Consider the following 19,751-nt stretch of genomic DNA (forward strand, 5'->3'; position numbering starts at 1 on the left):
TTAATAATTTCCATTTCGTTAGCAGTATTGAACCTCGACAGTATTTGGTTACGCGACTATACCAACGATATAGTTGTAAACGGACTAGGTTGCATCGAAACGATCACACGCGTCCGTGAATCTTCGTAGATCGACCTGTGACGCGGAAGTGGTCACGCAAGTTTTCTTATTATCTGTAATAATAATTGCTAATAACGAATACAGTGTATGAGTATTAACAAATTTATTAACGAGAATAATATATTATTGCGACAGTAATCTACGTAAGTGTTGTGAATAATGGAGATAATATTGTTGCTGTGATTACCTTTAAGATTGTAAGTAGTAGGATATAGAACCACTGTTAGGTGTCACTGTCTCGATTCAATAAATGTTATTTCATTTTAATGACAACGCAAGCCGCCTATTATTTATTCGTCGAATTACATCCTTCCATCCTTATACGATTGTAACGATTATTAAGAGTACCATGTATTCGAAGTTAAATCGTAGAATCGTCAATGTTGCTTGTACACGATCGAATTACATTATTCGGCGAGGGACGGGGGAAGAAAAAAATGGGAAGAACAAATATCTTACAATATATGTATATTCCATCTATAAATGTACATAGGAAACCTATTGTGTACAAGTTTTACGTATTAAACTAGAATTAAATTAGAAATTAATACTGAGCCTCTCTTAGGCCTATTTCTTTGACTTAACTTTAAAATGGTATAAAAAAATGTTCATGATGGCTCGTAATAATAAAGTTGCTGCATCCAACGAATCGTTACTTTAATTACTCCTCCGGATTCTTGTAAGAGCAGGTACGGTACACTACCAAAACTAGCCACAATAACATTAATAGAATATCTAAAAATACAATCTTGCTTTAAAAACATATATCTTGGTTAAATGTACACCATTTGCATATAGAATTATTACAACGTTACAAGCTGTTTCCTAAAAAATTATTTAAAATAGTTACAAGATACAATTGACAATCTTTGTCGGTCTTAGATATACGAAAGAATGTCCAAGAAAATAGTTACGCGAATCGAGCGAACAAATGTGACGGTAAAAAATCATTTTTCTTCAAGATTATATAGTAAGAAAGAAAAAGCCTAATATTTTCATATTTCCTCTACTCCAATTTATTCGAAGGTTATGCTGTTGCGCGAGCAAAGGTCGAATTATTGCCCAATGTCGTATTTGCTCCCTTAAACCGTGCAACATTTTTACTGGTAGAGTTTTCGGTAAAACTATATATATATTTTCAATAGTGTAATCCGTGTAATCTATATATTTCTCTTCAAAACGAGAGAAATATTTTACGTGCTCGAGTGCAGCGGAAACACCTTGTACAGTAGCAACAAATGCGTACTAATACCTAAGCCGGATGTAGTGTCAGCCTTTTCGAAGCCAGGGACAGCGATTCTTCTTACTACGTTTATAATAATGTATATGAGGTGTTTTTTAAAGAAATGATCGAGTGGCAAGATTATCATGGTCGTTGAATACATTGCTTGCCCAAGGGAACAGCTCACATCATATAATGCATAGTAAAAGATAATGATCAGCGATACAAATATCAACCAGAACAAAATCTGAAAAATACCTGGAAAAGAAAGCGAGAATTAATCCTCACGTTTGTTTACGCTGTTTGCAATCGTATGCTTCGGTAACACCGTTCACGGAGCTCGCGCTTGCAATAACACCAACACTTAGAACGCGTGCTTGTTTTCCGAAAATAAAAATAATTTTCGCGCGTAACGGTATCCACTGACTGAACGGTACACTCTAAAACCTTTAATAAAAAAAGAAAAAAAAAAATCGTCTCAAGTTCATCGAAATAGCGTTAAAGCAACGAACAAAAGGGACGGATGTATATCGGCAACCTCTCCACCGTCGAATCGATCAACGCTAGTAATGGTTACAATTTTGTAATAATCAAACAACAAAAATTGTACACGTTTCGCGCGTTTCCCTTGACTCGTGCATCCAGAATGATATCGTTACATCCGTAATCTCGAGCGCGGCAGTTAAAAGGTTAATAAACGAGATCGTAGTTTCCCCCGCTGTATTTCGTGAGTCTCGACTCACAGTACCGATACACCCCGATCCAGAGCGAAAAAACGCGATCAAACTGTGCCGAAGACGAGACAGAGGGTGAAACGGTCCGATCATCTGTCGACAGGGTAGATCGGTCCGATACTCGTGTGCAGTTGCGCATGCACGGACCGTGTAATCTAAATAGGACCCAGCGCAAAATAAATACGGGGTCACAATTAGGTAAATGTGAATCTTCCAAGCTGGTTAGATCGTTTCGTGGGAGTTCAGGGATGGTGGCGGTCTCTATCTGCACGTGACGAATTTTTCCTTTTGCGCGCTCGCTCGCGAGCGTGCATACGTACGAGGGTGGTTGCCACGGTATGGTGTGAAAGGTAGGAGGCAACGCGAATACCCGCTGCTGTTGCATGGGGGGATTCGGCAGCCGAAGCTTCCACATGAGCGGGCAACATTGATAAAAGCTACAGGGGGTGAGACTCTCTCTCTCCGACTGTGCTTCATCCCTTCGCCAAACTCGAACTAACTTCGGTTCGGGGAGGTGAGCTCTCTCGCTCCCTTTTTCTTTCGTTCCTCGGCTGCTTTTAAGCCAGCTTTCATTATTTTCCCATAATTTGTTACAACCCCTCGTGATCTCTCGGTCGCGCGTACGGAATATTTTATTTCCGTGTATAATTCGGTGCGTTTCGATTTTCGAAACCGTTCCTGCCACGATCGAGCGGAGAGTTTATCAGCTCCCTGACCGATACGCTCGATCCAGGCTTAACGTCGGTTGCACATTTCTTTTTTTTTTTACGCGCGCGCGCGGTATACCTGGTATGAAATGGTAGACTAGGCACGCGAGGAACAATCCTTGGGCCCAACTTAACGTCGGCTTGACGATTGCGGGCTCTGATGTCGAGAAACAAATCCACAACAACGTTAGAACGATGCCTATCGATATACTGATCCAAGTGTTGCCTGAAACAAAGAAAACGACGCAATTGTGCGATAGAGTCAATCTGTTGGTAAATGCAGTTACTGCTCCTAGAGATCGCGGGGCCACCAATTCCTATTCTAACGTAAACGTAAAGTTTTCACGCGTTGATCGTTACAGCATGCAATGATACTTCGAAAACTTGTACTTTTTACAGAGACTTCGTTTTTCGGGTACGTCTCAATTCTATCGATACAGTTTCGAAGGTAAATTTTCTACAAGAATAATACAGTTTTAAAGGTACGTTAACAAACTTTGGATGCCTCGAGCAGTTGCGTTCGTTTATTTTTTATCAATCGAATTGTAAATGTAATTAACACTTAGTGTTCGGCGAGATTTTCGTTTCTCTTCGTACGCGGTGAACGTTTCGAACACAAAGTGTTCTAGAATCATCCTGAACATTTGTTACAACGATGTAAAGAATGGAAGTATCGAAAAGTTCAATGGTGTACTTATTATTTCATACCACTTCTTAACGATGTTATTCGGAAGTTCGCAAATAGGGTAGATTGAAACTTTGTACGCTTATAATTGGCCACAAATCTGGATCAAGCTATTGGCAATGTCGTATCGAAAGTAACAAATGTTAGGTTAAACGAATTTAAAGGAAAAGTTCGAAATCGAATCATCAACCGAGTAAATTAAATTATATACTTTCTACTCGATTCTTTCAAATATTTTGTTAACTTTGAAACGAGACAAGCGATTAGGTGGAATTACCCTGGTGAAAATTATGATAAACGAAAAAATAAGATAGTATTAACCGTATCATGTTTCGATATACTGTCGGTAACCGATCGGTATTATATTAATGGCAAAATAATTCCGAAGTGCGAAAACAATGATAATTCCCTCAAATTTCAAAGAGAAATTTTAGGTTGGAAGGGATGCTAGGATAAAATTTTGCAACTTTTATTTCTTCGATACGGGAGATCGCTTGGGGTGCGCGTATTGTACACCTTTCCTCTTCGCGGTGTTTTAATATTTTTAGTATTATCTTTTCGATGAGTTATAATATTATTTCTACCGATCGAGAACGTTTAGAAACGAAAAAACCATTGAGTTAGACTTATCGTCTCGACGCGAAGCATTAATGAAAAGGGTAGTACACTTACTTTCCTCGCTATGAATGCTAGTGAAGATAGTTGCGATAACGAAACTGGTCACGGTTCCAGCGAAAAGTATCGGTATCCATCTAAAATTACAGTATCCTATGATGAAGCAAATGGCGAAGATGACATTATAGACAGGTTTAACTGAAAAAAGATTGGATATTCGAGCAATCTGATTCCTCGCTTTATCGACGATAGAAAAATTGACGAAACAGAACGTACATAGAATTTCACAAAAGTTATCGTGTAATTGGGGGTTGCAACCGTACGAGACAGCCGGTACATAGGCTGTGGAAAAATTCTTGTATCTGGCCACTGCGACGTAAACAAATCCATATCCAATGTACGCGGCGAAGACTCGTCTCATTGGCGATAATACGTTGGAACTCGGTACCTACCAGAAATTATTCTTCGATGTATATTAATCGTCAACTCGAATTTTTCGTTTCGTGCAAAAAAAAAAAATAAACACACAGACCCACCAAAAAAAAAAAAAAAAGAAAAAGAAATATTGCAACGAAAAATGTGTTCGTTGCATTAAACTGTTCTCGTGGAATGATTCGTTTTAAAACCGAAAGCTTTGTAAAATAGAAATTAATAGTACGATTTTGATTTATTTTCAAATGTACGTTATCAGTAACAATTTATCACCTACTTTTTCGATTCTGTCACATGTTTTGACCCATCATGAACACAGAGTCAACCAGGCAACGTGTCCTTCCGTATTGTTTTTGTCATTATCAGAACGATCAAAATTATTGTATGCGTTCCTTTTTTTTTTTTTTTTTCTTGGCGAGTTTGTTATCTACAATTTTTATACATACGACTTTATAGTTTCTTTTCTACCTGTCACTGGCAATAATCGTTAGCTCAACGAACTATAACACGACCTCGAGTACGAATATTTGATTTATTGGAATGTTACGTTCTAAGATCATTTAAACGTCATGTTACAATTTGTTAATTTTGTCTCAATGCCCGCAAAGTGACAGACAAAGGATATTACATACATTGAGGTTCTACATACAAAATTGAGACACCAAGGTGCGTTGACCCGCTACGTATCGTGGTTTTGTGTCGTGTGGAATTTTTCAAGTATTTTATCGATCGATAATTGCCCGATCTGTGCAAAATTTTGATAAAAGTTCATTATTTCAAGCAAGTGTAATATATGGGACTCGCTTCAAGGGTAGTTTTACTACTTGAAAATAAATAAATAAATTCACTTAAACATATATCTTTGACGGTTTATACATTTGACCTTGTTTTTTAGTTACAGCGAGATTCGCGTTTCGACAACCAGTGTCTGGTTATTTCAATAACAGTTACTCGAAACGATCAATTGCGTCTCGATGCAAACTAGCGAACGTTTTATCGTTCGTCTTTTCTTTTTTTATACATCTGAAAACTTTGTTCAATTACTTGGTAGAGTATTTCAATATTGTCAATATTCTGTATACAATGAACGACATTTCTCGATTAGAAGAATCTGCTATTATCGTTTCGAAGATAAAACATTGCAAAACTCAGGCACGTAATGCTCTTATCAGATAAATAAACTGAAGTGACTCACAAAGCGTTACGAGTGTTTTGACAAGGTCATAGATATCGAACAATGTTTACAAATAATTGAATAGAGTATACCGATTTACTTTCCCGAAACAAGGTCAAATAGGTACATACGTTTACATCGACTTATTTTATTGCTGTCAAAAGAATTGCTAAATTATACATATCATCGACGAACACTGTATACATGATTCCAACGACTTGAACGATACAAATACTTTCATAGTAATCCGTTTATCGAGCGACCATTTGAATGTAAATAAAAGCGTTAACATTCTTGGCCCGATTATAGCGGTCAATAACCATTCAATTATTATTACGATAATTATATTCGAACTATTCAATTATAATTGCAATAATTTTCAAACGTTGTTTCAGCCCCAGCAGCCCTGAATGTTAACACTCTGATCGAAAAATTTGGAATATTTCTCGCGATCGACCATTGATCATCGATTTCGAACGTTGAAATGTTAAGTTATCACGCGAAACAGAAAAAATGACATACCTTTCGACCATATTTCTCGATATAACCTTTAGAAAATACCGATTTCATAACCATGAAATAAGTGACAGAGTCGGTCCCGTTTATGTTTATCTGATAGACATCGTGATTCACCGGATTTTTCTCACAAATCGGTTCCTTGTTACCGTTAAAAGGCATCGAGGCTGGTTGAATGTCGACTACTATCATCGAGTTGTGTACGATCTGCACCTTTGCATACGGCGCTATTTTGGTATTGAATTCCATGTTGCATCCACCCGGTACGGGTGCTACGAAGAGAACAATAAAGCTGGTGTTATTCAATTTTATCGTAGCCACTCGTTGCCTACGTTAAACCAAACTAACCGAGGACATACGTTGTACCGTAATAACAGTTGTCAGGCCAGTCTATCCGTGAAATTACAATATTCGAAGAAAATTAACAACAGCTGCATGAATTATCGTACGGTGAGAAGAAAACCTCGTAAACAATTCCTTGTCGCGAGATGTGGCCATTAACCGTGCGGTCTTCGCTGTTAGCGTATCGGTGTCGACTTGCTATAGTCGAATTAAATTCAATTGGCCGCTCAAGCCCACCTTGTCAACTGTGAATCACACCAGGAACGACTCGTGTGCCATGACAGCTCGTCGTGTCTCACTGTTTGAGAAACAGAGAACGTGTTGCGGGTTTGCACGAAGAGTGGTGTGATGGATAAACCCGTATGGTGGAACTCTTAAGGAGTGAGGAGAACTCGTTAGCAGCCTCGAGCGGCCAATTGATTTCGATCGTGTGGACGAAGGAATCGATTTGGTCGATAAGAGAAGTTTCACGAATGAAAAGTTTCACGAATGAGAATTTTCTCGGCCATCTTTCTACCGTCTCGTACATTTCTAACGCGGCATTAGAAACGTTTTACGATCACAGAGCTCTCGTCAATGTTAACGGATACTTTGTCAATAATATTCATTTATTATCAGGTGATACGGTAAACTTGGGTAATATTGCGAAGTTTCTCGCGAGTAAATAAATTAACATGAAATTATTACCATTAATATTAATATTACTGTCATTCGCGAATATCGGTGAATTCAAGTCATAGAAATGTGTATCCGTGTCTATTCGTTTAAAAATCTTACAATTTCGTTACTTCTCAACAACTGGACTGTTTATTAGACTCCTTTAATATTGTGCACGATAATATTTAAATATTACATAAATGGCTCTATAATTGAAAATACATCTTGTAACTCGAACAAATAATTCTCCGACCAACGTTTATTAAGACCTTTTGATTTATTTTATGATCACCGCATGTTTCTAAGATTTGTTAAATATCTTTTTTCCATATTCTATGTGACGATACGGCGGCTGGAATTTGGATACTTAGGTAACGGAGACAGAGAGAACCAATGTCTGTCTGTCTGTCTGTCTCTCTGTGTGTGTGTGTGTGTTTGAGAATGTGTTGAGCGATGTGCGATTTTAAATTAAATTCGAAGAGATTCTCTACCCATAACAAAATCTTCATCGCTGTACGATGGTCTATACTGTGCAATATTTATTAAAGAAACTTTTCTCTAACTTTCATAGTTTTAAATGGCACTCGCGTGTAAATTGTTTTACATGGTGTAATACTGTAATTCCCGAATAATTCAATATAATACCGCAACATAGTTACATGATTGATAAATGTCATGGATCAATGTCAGTTTGAATGTTTCTTTATTTTAAACAAAATATATTCCTTCCCGAAAGCGTCAAGACGATAATACTTACTGAACCATTCGATATAGCGGTTGCTGAGTCAGATCACGAAGTAAGTGGAAAATGTGTTTGAATATCTAAATCAGCAGTTTCTATAGGTATAGTAGATCTAGGTATTTTGTCATCGAAATCGGATATTCAAATTGTTCCGGTTACACGTGCCTTCGAATTGGTGAAATTTTAATTGTATAATAAATCGTACGAACAAATATAGTGGAATATCTTACAATTTTTAACAGTTTATAAATTACCCCAACTTTCGTTAGCGATGAATTACAAATTTTGCAAAAAGTTCAATACAAGGACAATACGGTAAGCATGGTACAAATCAATATGTTCGTATAAAGTATAAATATCAAGCGTACTTACCACTATTATTGTAAGGTACAACAGCGAGAAGAGCTTCTATAGGCTTAGCGTTATCATTTTTCAAATATAGGTGGTTTGTTTTATTTAAACCATTTTTAATAACAAGGCCGATATTTGATCCGAACACACTGCTATTCAGGACTGTATTCGTATGATCTTTTCTGTACGACAGCGTGACATTATACATAAACGTATGGATTTGGAGGATAACAAAAGAAGTATGCGGAGAATCAATTATTATATCAAAAGTTATTTTACTAGTGGCGGCAATAGATATGTTTTGGATATATGTCTCGCTGCCACGAGGATCTAAAGTCACCTGTAATACACTGCCATCTGTAAAATGTATTATAGATTATTTTTATATTTTACACAAAATTAATTTTTAGAACAGTTCATTTGAAGTACACTCTAATAATTTTGTGATATTTTATGATCTAAAGAAACAAACTCAAGAGTGACTGTGTCTTGGATGCGCATCACTTAGAATTACAATTTTAGAAATAGAATTAGATTATGGATATTAATTCGAGCAAAGGTAACTCTTAACTATATCGTTTACATTAATGCATTTAAGAACATGTACATGTATTGTAAGGAAAATTGTTTACAGGAAAATGATAGTGTATGAATGTGAAAGTTGTAAGAAATAATTGAAAATAAATCAAAATGATAGTATGAGTATATTTGTAAAACATATGGAATAAAATTCAAAAGAAAAGAAAATATTGGTTATCAAAATTTTCTTTACACTTACACAGTTGTATATCATTTCCTGTATTTACACATTATTTCAGTTTATATGTGAAAAATAATGTCTTGCGCAATAAATAATATATATATTCCTGTAATTTTGTACTTTTGTTTGATATATAAAACCTTGGTATCCATATTAAAAACTATCGGTAAAACCTACAAAATGTTTCCAACAAATAAGTGGTAAACCATGTCGGCTTATTCTATTAACTATATTCATAAAGGAATGTTGTACGAACATAAGTTTGCAAATATCTTGCATTCTTTCCAAATTACTGTTCATAACATTCGAATATCGGACAAGTTGCTCGAAACAAATTCCTCGAGCAACGAAATAAATTTTATTTACAATTTTATACAACAAATTTTGAAATGCAAAATACATTTCTAAGACACAGTTGCAGAAATTGTACAGATTATTAACTATTTTTAACAAGTAATCTCTTTGAAATAAACTTATTATAATTTAAAAAATTTATCTTGTGGAAAATATAGCTTTGACTGAACAATGTCATTAAAGTTTCTCGATAATATGCAGAGTTTCTGAAATATCTGTATTAAAATAATTATGTATCTTTCATTTTGATGTATCGAATAATAATATTCAATAATAAAACTCAATAAGAAGCAGTTGATGCTGGAATATTATTCTTTTCATTAAAATAATAATAATAATTATTATTCATTATGCAAATGATACAACTCAATATACAAAACTTTCGATATCTGTAAGTTACGAACTTAGGAGGTCACACATTTGTTGATCAAACATTTTACGACTAACCTATAGATACATTTACATCAACAATGCAAAAGATTATGTTGTACGTATTTATGAAAAGAAATCGAATGCAATTGGTTTAGCTTTAAATTTTTGATTTCTCAGGGAATATAACACGTTTCACGAGTAATTTATCGAATGTAAAAACGTTGACCCGCCAAAGGTATTAATTCAAGGGAAAAATTAGGTTATGTACTCACCATTGAGAGACGAAATTAGTTCACTTTTCACGTGGCTCCAAGTACTACCGATGAGTAATATACAGATCAGTAGATTTCTGGTAAGACTACAACTCATGTTGACCGGCGTTACGAACGCGTGAGACACTTATTCGATTAAATTGCTTCCGAGCCAACCTACGGAAAATCAGTATGGCGCAACAGCTGACAGTCGGCTACATGCCTGAGCGCGGTACACATCGAGCCTTGGTTGCGTCGTTTCGTCTCGTTTCTAAGCGGCCAATAACCACGGACTATGGTACTTCCGTCTCTCTCGCGCGCTCCCGTGTTCGCGAAGTGACCGCGAGGTGACGATGCAGTCGGCCTAAGATGGCTACGCTGGATCAATGAAACGCGAGTAATCGTAGTAAAAACAGAAATTGACAAGTGTGCAGGTGAACACCAGGCTTTGATTACGGTGTAAATGGACCATGGGGAAGGACCAGGAGCTGCTAGAGGCAGCGAGAAGCGGAAATGTCACCGTGGTCGAGAAGATTTTGGGTCAACGAGCGAAGAGGAGTGGTCCACTGGCAAGGTGGGTGTCACCGTAGCAGACTTTGCTTTTCTTCGCTTCTTTCGTTGTTTCGGGATTTTATTTCACGTTTAACACAATAGTACCGATTTAGGACGCAATCGTTTGTTTCGGTCGATCGAGAAACGGACTCGCTCTCTGTCAATTCATCAAGCGATAAGCATTATATGTCACGTACTTTTCGAATCGCTCGTCGCAACGATTTGTGTTCGAATGAAAAAGTGTTCGTGTCTTATTGACTGCCGTTTTCAATTGTTTTCTTTCGTTTCGTTTCCGTGTAACTCAGTGCGAACCGTTATTAATCGGGGACAGATAACTGTATTTAGACATAAACTGTATCAGACCAGTCATTACGCGTACCGGTACCGTGTCTGCGTTAAATTACCTACGCTCGATTGATCGGTACATTTTTGCAATTAATCCAACAATTTGTGAGAGGTTCTCGTGGATGCGTGCCTGCCTTCCGTACGGTTAATAGCACGAATCGTTGCCTCGAATAGTTTTCAGATTAATTAAACGAAAGAATGCGTTCGAAGCGTAAGTAACTTGTGCTGCATTTGTTTAAAATTCTTTTTACTGAAAACATCCCAATTAATATCTTCTCGTATATTCTTTCCGATCGCGTGATACGTTTTACGTAGCGACCGCGTTTTTAACCAGTAATTGGATCTGCGATGCGTGTTTTATGAAAACCGAAACCGTGTTTAGATGGGATCGCGCATCCTCGGTGCTTGTTTGTGTACGGTGCTTAATAATCGGGAATTTTCGGGTTACGCATTTAATACGATTTCTAGGTGAAAATAAACGCGCGGCGGGTAATTTTTCCGGCATAATCAGGCTTGCTCTGAATATCTGTACAGAGTAATGCGCCTTGTATGCGTTCGCGCGTTATTGTTGAGTGATTATTCATGATTTCACCGTGACCATGAATCACTTCGTGCGCATACGGTGTGACGATGCACCAGGATGCGTTGATACAAACACGCAACAATCTAGCCGTATCAATTATTTCAATTTCGTATTTAAGGTTTGAGTCGGGTACGCGTTACGTTTGGTTCAATCCTTGGTGTAAAGGGTTTTTTTTTTTACGAGTCAAGATTTAATTAAACCCACGCGATACCAGATGAAAAATGTTGGTCGACGGGTGTCTGGAAGCGGCACGAAGCATCTTTACGGGACTTATCGAGTCGTGCTATTTTCTATTTATGGGGACAGATAAAGGGGCTTATTTGGTGGGTAGCTATTTATTTTCAAGGGTCAATGATAAACCTCGCTTGGACGTGATAGACTCGTAAAAGAGAAAGATGGTACATTCGAGTTGTAATATTTATGTTCCTATCCCGAGTCGTATGAAAATGATATTGTCGTACCTAATCTTTACGAGTGCTTTAATTGGATACTTGTTTTTCACGAAGAAAACGTATTCGAGGGAATAAAGGGTAAATAATAATCGGTAAAATGATTTATTCGTGTTATATACACTTTGATGCATTAAATATACGAAACATTTTATCATAGCTTTAAACAAATCGCAATGCACCGTTTTTCACCCATGATACTTATTCTCTGCAATTAGGTAGAAGTTATAATAAATATACAGAAACGAATATAACCTAACTTTTAACTGCAACTTATAAATAAATTGGACACATTTTGGCTCGAAAATATAATACGATATAAAAAATGTTACAAATTTTGATTAGCTATTGTAATAAATAGTACAAAATTTATGTATATTAATTAAACGATTAAGCAGCATGTTTCGCAGCGCCGCTAATAAAGAATCAGAGTAATATTATACGTGAAAAATGAATTTCCTCTTAAAGCATTCGTACAATTGAATTTTTTAACTCAAAAGTAAATGTAACTTATTATTCGCTTTATTTTTCACGTTATTAAAACAAAAAAAATTCTCCAAAACATTCCATTGGTGATAATGTATAAGAATACCGAGTCTTGCGCTCAACTTGTTTCAATGTGAAAAGCATTTAGTCTAATAACTTAGTCATTCTGCTCGAGTTAGCATAGTTTAGCAACACCGTCATCGTAGTATCTAAAAAGCGTCATTTGAGTGCACGCGCAAGTGCTGTCGCCGTTTTGGTTTTCGGACGGAAGAGTCCGATTTCAGTTTTCGGTTAGGGTTCCTACCTCCTCGGTTCCCAACCGGAAACTCTAAATTTCAAGCATAATCTGTCCAACGCCATCTGGCGCCAAAAAATTCAAGGTATTTTCCAAGTAAACGGACAAACCGTTTTAAAACAACACACGCGATTGGTCCAGTGTCCTTTATTAGCCACTCCTTCGGTACCATTGCTAGCAATCTCTGTAATGTATTGGGTTGTTCGGAAAGTAATTTCGTTTTCCAAAATGGAGAATATATAATTTAATAAAATATTTATACGCTCTACAAAAATCGTGTTCCATTTTCACCAAAAAAAAAAAAAAATGGCTTTCCGCGAACAGCTTAACATCTCTGGTAATGTAAAAAGGTGTCAATTCTCGTGTACACGTTCACCTAATAACTTCCACGCAACCTATGCAATTTATAGATCAATTCGCAGAGAAGATAATCGTTCAAGCGACTCGCGAACGAATCACTGTCCGCAACGAGTCGTGACCCTCGACTCTGACGAAGGACAGATTCGAATCAAATGGCGACAAATATCTGGGAAATCCATGTCGTGTAACGATCATGGTTATGAACGTATTTTAAGACTACTCGGAACGGATATTTTCGGCGAACAGAAGGGAAATAACTGATTTTTTTATTCCTTCGCCGTTTCAAGATCTCGTCGAATCGGAAACTAATTCCATTCGAGCCAAATTATTTAAATATTGTTTCGTACACTCGGATCTTACAATCGGGATATTTTGCTAACACCTACCGCCAGAAAGTAACGCCAATGTCGCACATGCAATAATTAACTCTTTCGTCTTTTCATTTTATTTTTTTGTTCCAAAAACTTCCACTATTTTTTATACGCGTCCGATTTTTCAAAATAAGTCGTACATCGGTGGTTCGATAAATAGATTTATTTATTAATAAGAACGATCGATCGTTATTGTCAACGTTTCCTTGTCAATAAGAGCGCGATGGAAGGAATAAAAAAAAGGAGAAAGCAAACTAAAAAAGTAAGTTCACCGAGAATGTTCTACGAAAGAATACGGTGGACCGAAGTAGTTGAAAGTTCGCAAGTAGCGAACCACGGTGTAATCGTAAATTGTCAACAACGCTGCAAAAGAATATATTTTTGATCGTTGGTCTTTGCATCGTGCTCGTACACTCGTCCAGATTAAAAATAATAATCGTAAGTTCCGGGGGCGGTGTTTATCGATTCGATGTCGTCGATCATTTCGAGCACACGGATCGTCGCGATCGACGTAGGAGGCGCAATTAGTCGTAACAGCCGGTGGTCTCGCGTCTTTATTGACCCAGTCCCGCGAACTTCTCGACAAAGACGACGCTGTCGACGCTTCTCGCGCTTCCATTAATTAAGTCACGGCGTGCCGGGACGAGAACCCGGCGTTTCTTTTCGAGAGGGCCACGGTGCGTGGCTCCTATACTCGTGGAGCGGGCGCGCGTGCTTCGAGTGCGTTCACGCACTTTAACACCGATTGTCGGTCGCGGCGAGAAAGAGAAAACACAGGAGCGAAACACGGCTGGAGAAGGGCGTTCCGGTAGAAAGGACCGGCGAAGGCAAGAAGCGCTTTCCCCCACCCCCGGCCCACTGTCACCCGTTGGGCCGCTTTGTGGAAGCAGATGAGGTGAAACGAGCGAGAAAAGGAGACGGAGTAGGGTGGAGACAGTGAAAAAGGACGGACGGACGAACCGCGGGGGAACACGGCCGAATCCTAAATGTATCGCGCGCGACAAACGCGCGCTCCTCTTCTAACAAATTGCCTCTTTTGCTCGTCACCAGCCGTGCAACTTGTCCATAACTACAAAGCGCGCCCGCGGCAACTTTCCACCAAAGCTTTTTACTCAACCTCCTATGGTTTCTGCTCTCCCGCTCGTCTCGCTGCCGCGTGTCGCGCGCTCCGGCTTTTTGCGCTCTACTCTCCTCACCTCTCCGTCTACGGCGCAGCCTCGTCCTCGACGAGAGATCACAGAAAAGCAATATAAAACGCGGCTCGAACAACCGCGCTACAAACGACACGACGCGACGATACGCGACGCGACACGATGCGACACGACTCGAGTCGACTCCACGCGAACCGTAGCGACGCGTGGTCCTACGTTTACCGGCCGTGGGTCAGAGGGACAGGAGCGAACAGGGACGAGAAATATTTTGCGATGCTAATCGCAGGGACCGGCTGGACGCGTTACTTCTCGTGTACCACTGCCCGCGAATGTGTTTATCCTTTGTTTGCCGCGGCGTGTTGACTCTGGCTCGAGCAATAATTTTAATCACGGTCCCCGGAGGCCGCGAAAGGGCTCTCCGTTACACCGAGAACGTCGCCCCGGGGGCCCGGAGGGGTCCCGCGAATCGGTGCTTTTAACGTCGTCCGTTGCCCGCGATAACCTCGGCTCTTCTTTGATGTGCACCGTGTACACCGTGTACCCGGCTCGTGATCTCGGACCACGGGGAAATTCCTTTTTCGATCCACGACACGGGGATCCGTGACTCAATTACCACGGTAACGTCAATTTCGACTATTTTACCGGCGAATTTACGCGTTATCGAGATCTTTCGTTTATTCGCAACGGGGAACAATTCGTATCATTCGAATGTATAGATTCCGAGCAATATTCCATAACCACTTTCGTAACGAAAGATCGCCATCAGCCATCAATATTTTCTTCGGCTTTCTTTCTCTCCAGAACTCCATTTTTTCTCTAATACCCGATCCTCATGACCAAAACATTGTACAATGCGACACAAATACATCCTCCATAGAAATACCGGGTCAGTAATCGTTCGTTTCGTCGATCGGTTGAACCGCGAAAGGACCAAAGGGCGCGCGATTCAAATCCGCGAAAGACGAACGAACGCTCTACCCCCACTCTGGCCACGTTCGCCAATCTCGCGTTTCGATTGGCCGACGGTTACATTGTCCCTCGAAACGGTATTGAATTTGAGAATTACAAGTTCCCCGCAACGATTCCGTTACACTCGACCGATATCGCTGTAATGTTTTGTTCGTTCTCCGTTGTTCCGGAAGAAGGAATCGATGCGTTAAACGATCGACGAGGGGATAATTAGCCGACAGCAAGGCATTCTGCCGTGACGAGAACGTCGGCCGTTCACTGAATTCGCTCCTAGACGGATCGATGTCCGATCCTCCCTTCGAGAGACGCCCTTTCCTCGAGGGGGTGGAATGGGTTGGGGTTGTGTGCACGAAACTGCATAAAGTGCAACTACGCGGAGTCCCCGGTTTTTTCCAGCACCTTTCCGGAGCGACACACCGAAGTGTTTGCGAGGAAAGGACCTTTTCGCGACATCAGCACGTATCCGTGGGCACACCGCCCTCCAACTCCTCCTTCGCCGTAGGAATTTATCGATTTGATGCCTTAACACCCCACGCGAGTACAGCACACCTTCGTCACCGTTTTGTCGTCCGTCTCCGTCTCGTTTCCACTTTTCCATCGTCGCGTGTATAGAACCTCCTTCCTTCTCTTCTTTTCTGTTATTCTTTCCCGATCACTCTGTCTCGCGTACGCGCACCCTTGGCTTATTGTTTCCTCCTTCCTCGTCTTTTACTTTTCTCCCCTCTGCTTCTCTTTCCCTTTTCCTCTCTCTCTCTCTCTTTCTCTCTCTCCCTCTCTCTGTATATATATATATATCTCTCTCTTGCTTTTTCTCTTCCTCTGTTGCTCCCGCTCTCTCGATTTTCTCTTACTCCCCTGTATTCTGTCTGTTTCAATTTGTGCCCGTCTCGCTTCCTTCCACGTTCTCGCACTCCGTCGGTTTCCATGCCGTGGCTCTTTCGCTCTCTTTCTCCCACTTCCATCCACCCTCGCTCGATCGGTCTAGTTTTCCTCTTCTATCCGCCTCCGGCGCGAGGGTGCGTTCCTACCGAGCACTCGCAACCGTGGAACCGGAAAGAGCTGGATGGAAGTTCTCTTATCCCTCGGCATTTTATTGCGCCTCTGACCGTCGAGTGCCGGGGAAAACCGCGTAATTCAATGACGCGGGGTTCTCCTGCAGATTTCACTTTAAATGCTACTGTTATTGTTTATCGGCGGACCCGAGTTTCCCGCGGTTTTCAACTACGCGTAGAATCCTTGTAACAATCGCATTATTCGAGGCAGTTGACGTTACAAAACAGGGGTTCTTGACACCCGGTAAGGACACTCCACCGGAGGATTCGTTCGTTAGTTTTTCGGTTACATTTTAATATCTCGATAACAATATTTAAGCGTAACGGAGTTTAAGAATACGTCGTCTGCGTATCTGTGTATTTTATTCGATGCGTTTGAATATACATAGTTTCTCGTTTTTTCTTTTTAAGTAACTTTCACCGGATGAGATTTATTTAGTTTCGAGTTTTGAAAATTGAGCCAAGGTGTGAGATTTTTTCCAGGGGCGGAGGGAACAGGGTAGGAACTACGAGAGACGTAAATTCCAATGTTCACGTACACGTCTTTACGCTTTGCCAAGCTGATTTTTATTCGAGCGCGAATAATTCATTTTAAATCTCCCGCCAACGTTCGTTGCAAGCGGTGTACCGATCGACTCAGCACTTATAAGCGACCGCGGCACTCAAAGGGTTAATGGATCTCGCTCGGTATAGAACTAATACATTATCGAAAGCGTTGCATCCAGACCAAACGCACTTTTCGTAATCGAGAAGAGTATAGTTTACAAAAGTTCGTAACACGTATTCGCGATTTTGGAATTCTCGTAAACGAAATTTAGCCAAAAGTAAGGATAAAATTCCTCATCGTCCAAACTCGGTTCGGTTTCCGCAAGATTTTTTGCAATTCTCTTCGTTGCACTTCGCGTACAAATGTGACGTGACTCGCAAGATCGAAACCCATCGAAAGACGCGCGAATTTTCAAACGTGGATACTCTTGAAAGCTACGCGTTCGTTTTTCGCGCCCAAAATCACCGTCTTCCCGATCTCGTTGAACGAAACTCGCAGAACAGTGCGCAGAAAATTGCAAAACGATATCCCTCGATGGAAAATAATACCCAACGATTCACACCGTGAAACTTTCCACCGAGAGATTGAATACACCGCGTTGGACGAACCTCCGAAGACGCGTCGAAAAATCGATGGTCCTCCGAGGCGTTACGTCGCAACGTGACGCGTTTTCTTTCTTCGAACGCTTGGAAATCCCTCGCGTTACGTTCACCGCGACACACGGTGTCATCTAATTTCCCACCAATGATCCACTTGAGCTCGATTGCGCGTTAACGATACAAAACGTAGTTCCGGGTGGCGATGGTCGCCCGAGAGTCCGATTCTCGCGAATCGTCCCATCGGGATCGTCGAAGCTGGGTCCCGTTTCGGGGAATTGGCCGCGACAAAAACAACGGTCACAATTATCCGTCCCGGAGCGGGCATTTTTGTCGTTGATCGTTCCCCGGTGTCTTGATTAAAGCATCGCAAGAAATTGCCATTACGGATGCCCCGACAGACGGCGTTTCTCGTGCGTTTCATTCGGCGTTCGCCCCGCGTTTCGGGCCTCCGCGACCCCGCACCACCCCCACACCCGCACCCGCACCGGGTTTTCGTCCCGGTCGCTCGTATCCCGTGTCTTTCATGTCCCCTCGTCGCCCAATTCGTAATGTTCGTAGACGTCGAGGGCACTGGGCGATGTCCTTTTTGCAGACAATCTTCAGGGTTTAATTAAGGAACTTGGGCAAGCGGATAAACTCGATGAATGGGGCAAACGAGGAACGAGCCGGCGGCGAGGGTGCGACAGACGGAGAAAGACGGAGCAGAAGCTGCGGACGGGGTGGAGAGATCGTGGGGCGGTGGGTACACGGGGAAACGGGTGGCGAACGAAAGAAAGGAAGAGTCAAACGTCCCCAACCGGTCTCCACCGGGAGTCGGGGGATTGGGGGGTGTCTCGAGACACACGAGGACACGAGCGGGCTTGGCCATTCCGACGTAGCTACTCGTGTACGTGCAAGCGCGCACGAGCGCCCCCTGGTTTTGTATTCCGACGTACACGCGTCCGCGACGCCGTGCCAAGGGGCGGGGGAGGGTGGTTACGGGCGTTCCTGTGTACTCGGCTTTAAGAGAGCTGGCTACCGCCACCGACCCTCCACCCGTTCCTTCTCCACCGAGCCCCCTCTCTTCTGCTCCTTGCCTCGCCTTGGCGCTTTGGTCCGTTGTTAGGGCGCGGAAAACAAATACGCGCGACTCCTGTTACCCCCCTGTTGGTAAAGGAGTTTGGTACGCGCGACACAGGACAGCCGAGAACGACGGTGCCGTAAGAACGAACGAACGAGCGTCGGTTTGCAACAGAGTGAGACAGATGGAAATTCAACACGTGCCGTCCTTCTCTACGCGTTGGTTCTTTTCTATTCTTCCCTTCCCTCCCTCCCACTCTTCCCTCCTCCGTCCCCGCGCGACCGGCCGAAAGCTCCTCGAACTTCCAAGCGTTGCGCGGCACTCCGCGGAACCCCTCGAGTGTTCGTTTCTTTTTCTTGCCGCCCCTCCGGATCTCGGGGCGGGCTCGGGTGGGGGTTTTGCCCCGTGCACTTGAACGCTGAACCGGGGAGAGTTTGCGTTTGTAAAATCGACAGTTTCTCTCGTTTTTGATCTTTCGTTACAATGGATTAGAGGTTCCTCGAGTGGCGGCGACCTCGGATCGCGGTGCGTGCCCCATCTCGCCCCCTTGGTTTCCTTCAGCGCCCCACGGGGTCTTGAACGATCCTCTCGCGGACTCGCGACGCGTGCCCCGCGAGCCGATGATTCAAAGTGCCGGTATCCGAAGGTTTAATGACGTCGTTGCTTAATGACGACGACGACTACGACTACGCTCTCGCTCGGTCCTTTGATCTGCCCCGTTACCGCAGAGAAAGGCCTTCGGTTCCCGTAATTGTTTTGGGTAAACTGAATGCGGATGCTTTGATGCCGGCACCGACGTAAGCGTCGATTCAGACCGCGTCCCGTTAACGAGGGAAATCCACGAGTTTTACCGCGTAACCAGGGACCTGGCTCGCTCCGTTCATTTCGCTGGGTGAGA

At 41.7% G+C, this 19,751-nt stretch overlaps 2 protein-coding genes across 4 annotated transcripts in view; one reads left to right on the forward strand and one right to left on the reverse strand.

Annotated features, from left to right (window-relative positions):
- Positions 1-571: 571 nt before the first annotated feature.
- LOC143152881 (transmembrane 7 superfamily member 3) lies at positions 572-10,281 on the reverse strand. 2 transcript variants are annotated; one of them, XM_076323473.1, is made up of 9 exons: positions 10,056-10,189; positions 9,076-9,230; positions 8,319-8,654; positions 6,212-6,477; positions 4,360-4,531; positions 4,141-4,281; positions 2,863-3,009; positions 1,373-1,600; positions 572-855 (listed from the first exon to the last, which is right to left on the reverse strand). In XM_076323473.1, exons 3-9 carry the CDS (start codon positions 8,503-8,505, stop codon positions 782-784), a joined length of 1,215 nt encoding a protein of 404 aa, XP_076179588.1. In that variant the 5' UTR covers positions 8,506-8,654; positions 9,076-9,230; positions 10,056-10,189; the 3' UTR covers positions 572-781. The 2 variants fall into 2 exon arrangements, with proteins under 2 accessions (XP_076179588.1, XP_076179587.1); XM_076323472.1 differs by lacking the exon at positions 9,076-9,230 and having other exon boundaries at positions 10,056-10,281.
- The window catches only part of LOC143152880 (ankyrin repeat and SAM domain-containing protein 1A), a 120,161-nt gene continuing 110,680 nt past the window's right edge, over positions 10,271-19,751 (forward strand). For both annotated transcript variants that reach the window (XM_076323469.1, XM_076323471.1), the window contains exon 1: positions 10,271-10,608. In XM_076323469.1, coding sequence (XP_076179584.1) covers positions 10,505-10,608 — 104 coding nt within the window. In that variant the 5' untranslated portion in view covers positions 10,271-10,504. The remainder of the gene's footprint in view (positions 10,609-19,751) is intronic.

This window comes from Ptiloglossa arizonensis, chromosome 11 (assembly GCF_051014685.1).
Source record: "Ptiloglossa arizonensis isolate GNS036 chromosome 11, iyPtiAriz1_principal, whole genome shotgun sequence".
In the NCBI taxonomy this organism is placed as follows: domain Eukaryota; kingdom Metazoa; phylum Arthropoda; class Insecta; order Hymenoptera; family Colletidae; genus Ptiloglossa; species Ptiloglossa arizonensis.